The sequence below is a fragment of the Anabas testudineus genome, chromosome 9 (genome assembly GCF_900324465.2).
Source record: "Anabas testudineus chromosome 9, fAnaTes1.2, whole genome shotgun sequence".
Lineage (NCBI taxonomy): Eukaryota > Metazoa > Chordata > Actinopteri > Anabantiformes > Anabantidae > Anabas > Anabas testudineus.
Genome location: NC_046618.1, coordinates 1,161,995 through 1,166,979, shown reverse-complemented (window position 1 = coordinate 1,166,979; position 4,985 = coordinate 1,161,995). Strand labels below are relative to the sequence as shown.

Genomic DNA, 4,985 nt, shown 5'->3' with positions numbered 1-4,985 from the left:
AGTGCTAAGCAACAAATTAAATAATTAAATTAAAACAACAAAAAAATAAACAAAAATAAACAAACAAACAAACAAACAAAAAAACAGACCAGGCTTAAACCAAAAGAGAAAACCCTTAACAAACATTTCCTATCTGCTTACAACCCCCATGTTGAAGAAGATTTATTGCTCATTACATACAATGCAGTAATGAGTAATAGACAATAATAAGTAATTTTAGCTAATTCAGTGTACCCATTGCCTTTTTCCTACAGTCAACCCTTTAACTTTGTTGTGTCGGGTGACCGCTCACGGCTCACATAGACATACAACTCTTTTAAATCATTAATCATTCACAACACAACACAAATTGCAATATTTGACATTTCTATGGTGGCAGTGGAACAGACAGCTCAAACTGTTTTGTTAGTGGTGTAGTCATGGTTAAAGTACTGTTAAACTTCTGCATTAGTCAAATTGATGAAGTGATAAAACTACAACACATTTAGACACACCACAAAAATGTTATCAAGGCAGCGGCATTGTGTGGGCGTGGGCTGGGTTTATGACTGAGAGTGTGCCACTAACACTGTTCACTACTTTTAAAATCTTACTCATCCAGCCCACAGAGTTAACCAAGGCAACGCCTCACACAGAATGTGCAAAAGGTGTATTGTGGTATTCGATCCTAAGATGCTTACACACGCCAATATTCAGATAACTGCAATGATGTGTACTAGGTAACCATTGTTGTGTCATACTGATTACAAACAGGTAGCTTATTTTTTATAGTTACATGGTAAAAATGATAATTGACTCTGCATACCACTACACCTTAATCTGTGACCCTTCAGCTTCTACAGCCAAACAGAAAAAACACTTATGGGCTAGCCAAACGACTAGACAAGATATACAGAACTTGCCCTTATTCCTCTGATGGATTTCTGCCATTTTCTCTTGCCATTTTTTAAAGTGACAGTTATTGACAAGTTCTACATCTCAGTGAAGGCTTTTTCCACACTGGTCACTATTTTACAAACAACAAACCTAGGATTTCAACTGATTGTTCTATCATATGGTTATGTGCATGCCACATAACACTGGTGTGTTTTATAAAACTGACAGAGCCTATTTGGGCACAAGGCAGGGGAGTTACAAATGCGAGTTACAACAATGTGAAGTTGTTGGGGAAATAACCAAGCTTTATGAGACTGTGTAGTTAAATCAATGTCTTAGTGAGCTGTTATTAATGAGCTAAAAACAATGTGGTTTTTAACTTATCATGAGATAAAGCAAACGAGCAGTCGAGCAGATTCTAGTAGCTAATTGCTGATACCGATGGTGAATTTAGACTGACCAGATTATGGAGGCAGAAGTTCAGCACCAAAGAACACCTGTTCTTCTTTTCGAACAATAAGATCAGGGTGGGATGACATTACACTTAGACTGGTATCAGCCTCCAGCTCAAACAGGCCAGACGTATAGAGGGATTTACTCCACTGTTTCAAGCTGCAACTCACTGTGTCGACTGACGATAGGAGCTTGGTTTTATCTTGGTAACCATCCGAGAAAGAATACACTGTGTTGATGAGTTTCAGCCAGCTGTCATCAGAGCAAATGCCCTTACTCTCATAGGTGATCTGCAGGAAGACTCTGTAGATGCCGTCTCTTGGCACCACAAGAGATCCATTAGCATAGCTGAAACCTCCCTGACAGAAGGCATTCCCGCCCTTAATTTCCCATTTGAGATGATCGGCAGGAAGATAATTAGAGAATAACTCTGTGGGAGCTGAAAGGCAAAATAGTATTATGAATGAGTGTATCATTTGTAGATTAGATGTCTAGATGTCCTTGACTGTGCAAATCATCTACAGATCACTCTTAAAATCTTGTTAGGTGTGCTTTTGTTGGCAATACAAAAAATGCTACTTATTTGAGAGCTCTGCTGTGAGTCATTGTTACTGAAAATCACTGTTCCTGTCTGAGATGATTCACAATAGGCAAACTAACATTGTCTCTGTTGTTTGATTATATAGTTCAAATAACAGTATATGCTACATGTAATCTAATTCCAACCAATAGGCTTTTACAAGACATACAAGTGATATCACTGGTTGCGGGACTTTACTAAACAACATTTTTTGTTTTCTCTCTCTCCTCTTAGTTAAAACTAAAATGTAATGTATTTTAGCTGATGCAGCCCCTCTAGGAAACAACCAGTAGTGCATTTCTAGGTAAGTACAGGAAAACTTGAATTTAAAGTTGCACCAGTGAACTGTGTTTTACCTGTCAGCATGGCTTTTGGATTCTTGACTTCTTCACCCTTCTGCTGTCCGGTGTCACCTATAGGAGAGATTCAAATCCTGCTTTTTTACACATTTATGAATTAATCCTTTCACAAGCTACAAATGATCACTGCCTATAATCTCATTAGATTATTAAAGACAATATTTACCAGGTGAAAGGTTGTCATGCTGCTTCGCTGGCTGCAAAAAAACAAAACAAAAAACAACACAAACTGTTAGCGTAATGACCTCTTATGATAGAAGAAGTTAGAATAATAGATCAAAATACTAGAATAAATGCACACTTTAAGAGCATGCATTACAAATATTGTATTGTAGTGAAAACACAGATTGGTATAAAATTTAAAATGACAGCAAAGTAAAACATGTTTTGAAAAGGGTATCGTTTTTTCCTGTTCAGAATTTGGCCAGATAAATGTAAATAAGCAAACTTGTCGACAGCCCGTCTCGATGAGAGAATCTAGAAGAGCTGATGGATGGAGACGTTTTCTCAGTTTTAACTGACAGATACAAATCGTCATGGAGAGTGGAGGACTCCGGGTGTAGGTTACGGTTTGCCAGAATTACAACAGGAGAAGAAGAAGAAGGGCAAACGCGTGTTGTTACTAAGCAACGGAACTAGCAGAAATGACCAGGTGTCACTGGCCCAAATTTACTACTGGGAAAAAGCCCGTTCAAGTCGTCAAACTGTTACGTTCGTACAAACAGGGGTTTCCTTTCCTTAAATAAAACTACACTGAGATAAACTTCATGAACATAGAAAGCAGTAGTTCCAGCAGCAGCGCACGTACTAATGCAAACAGCTGCTTTGTGTAAATGCTGACACCGAAACACCGCATCAGGAAATACACTTTGCCCCACTCACAGGGCCAAATATCATAACACCATTCCCTCGGCATTACATACAAACAAGTAGCCTACGCTGGGCTTGTGCTGGGCAGCACATTCATAAAGGATATGACCCGCTTGCTCGGTTGAATAAAGTACACAGCCACAGCCCCGGAGGTCAACTCTACCTGGCTGTCCGCCGCGCGCTGGCCTCGCGCTCCGAGCACAAACGACACCAGCAGAGCGAGCGCCACGGACACGAGCAGCACACACGCGAAGGCTAAAAAGCGAGCCACGCGCTGTAGCCGCGTCTCTCTCTGGTGGAGAAGCTGGAGCACGGAGTTGTGGCGGTGTAATCCTGTCTGCCCTGTGCCGCAGCACCAGTCGTCCTCCATGCCGCTGCCGTCCCACTCACGGATCAGTCTCCCGCTCGCGTCGAACATCTCAATATATCAGCGTGAGCTCGCCCACGTTGAAAACCGCAGCGCTGCCTGGGAGTCTCGATTTCACTGAGCGAGTGTCGGGACTCAAACACGAACTTCCTCTTTGTGAGGAGACTTTTCCACAGGCTACAGGCTACAGACCCCCCACCCCGCCCGCTGAGCCCGAGCCTGTCGACGGAGCAGGATACTGGGCTCACGTTGTTTCTCCTGTTTCTATGAGGCAGCTTGTTCCTGAAAGATAAATCAGCTCTCAGAAGCCGCTCGCATGTTTCCATCCGTCCTCAAGAACAGCTGCCTTACATAGAAACACACGGAAATATTGGACTTTCTACTCCATTACATCTTTAGTTACTTGCAGTTGCTGTTTTTGTTTGGGCTCAGCATCAGATTCAGTACCGTGATGATGTGTTTGCTGACACTGCACAGCGTAATAACCAAAATATTCCCATGTCAGTCAAGACCAGCTAGTTTTTAACTCCTTAAACACACTAAGGCAACATGTTGCTGAAGTGATGCAAGAAAAAACATCAAAAGTAGTGCTGGTTTTAATAATCCAAACCACTAACTTGGACTAGTCATCATATTAAATGCATGAGAGCAGCACATTTTCGCAGCTTCTATTTCCTAAAAAACACGATGTTACGTTAAAGGTCAAATGGCACTGAGTGAAGAAAGAGCTGAGCTGCATGGCAAAAACCACAAAGACTGGAAGACGTGACAGGATGGAGTTCATCTCCCTCCACAAACAGCATCGTTTTCAACCTCACCTTAAGAGACTCTCTTACATTAATCACACTCAAACCAACCTCCAGCCTCTATGATTCATTTGTTTAAGATGCTTTGCAGAATGTATGTAAGAATCATTTCTATATAATATATATATGCTCTGTGTAGAGAGGAGTGTCCACTTATTTCAATCCAAAATCCACCAACCATGAGGGTGACCATGAGACTCATTCTCATTCATATGACTTAGTGGAAATTCCCATAAAACCAACCTAAAAATATATATAAATAAGCAAATAGTTGCGAAAGTGGCTGGATGATTTTGACCATTAGGAAGCAGGAAAGTGTGCGAGATCACTCCTGTCAGCATATTAAAGCAAACGCAAGTGTGTGTTAAGCAACTGGCAAACTTCACACAGCAGACAAACATTGTTCCATCAAAAAGTAAGTTGAAGCCTCTCCTACACATTTATCCAGTGCACAATGTCCAGAATCACTTACGTGCACTTTATTTTCACATTTCGCAATAATTATGTAGATGTACTCGCATACTTCTCAAACCAATTGGGACTAGACTTTTATAATTGATGTTATCAACAGCATCTCATTACATGTCGTTTCTTTTATTAATTATCCTACTACTACTAATTATTATTATCATTATTTCAAGCTAAGCACTTGCACTTTTTACGTGAACACTACA

At 40.7% G+C, this 4,985-nt stretch overlaps 1 protein-coding gene across 1 annotated transcript; it reads right to left on the bottom strand.

The window, feature by feature from the left end:
- Positions 1–257: 257 nt before the first annotated feature.
- Positions 258–3,934, bottom strand: LOC113151206 (lymphotoxin-alpha-like). The gene is made up of 4 exons (XM_026344096.1): positions 3,302–3,934; positions 2,435–2,465; positions 2,266–2,322; positions 258–1,768 (listed from the first exon to the last, which is right to left on the bottom strand). Exons 1-4 carry the CDS (start codon positions 3,554–3,556, stop codon positions 1,341–1,343), a joined length of 771 nt encoding a protein of 256 aa, XP_026199881.1. The 5' UTR covers positions 3,557–3,934; the 3' UTR covers positions 258–1,340.
- Between the last annotated feature and the right edge of the window lie 1,051 nt (positions 3,935–4,985).

Bases quoted from the DNA above. Each gene is read 5' to 3' on its own strand.
- LOC113151206 (XM_026344096.1), bottom strand. From the start codon at position 3,556: ATGTTCGACGCGAGCGGGAGACTGATCCGTGAGTGGGACGGCAGCGGC. The intron at 2,466-3,301 runs GTAGAGTTGACC...GTTTTTTTGCAG, and splicing joins AGCGCGCGGCGGACAGCCAG to CCAGCGAAGCAGCATGACAA. The intron at 1,769-2,265 runs GTAAAACACAGT...TTTGCCTTTCAG, and splicing joins TCCAAAAGCCATGCTGACAG to CTCCCACAGAGTTATTCTCT.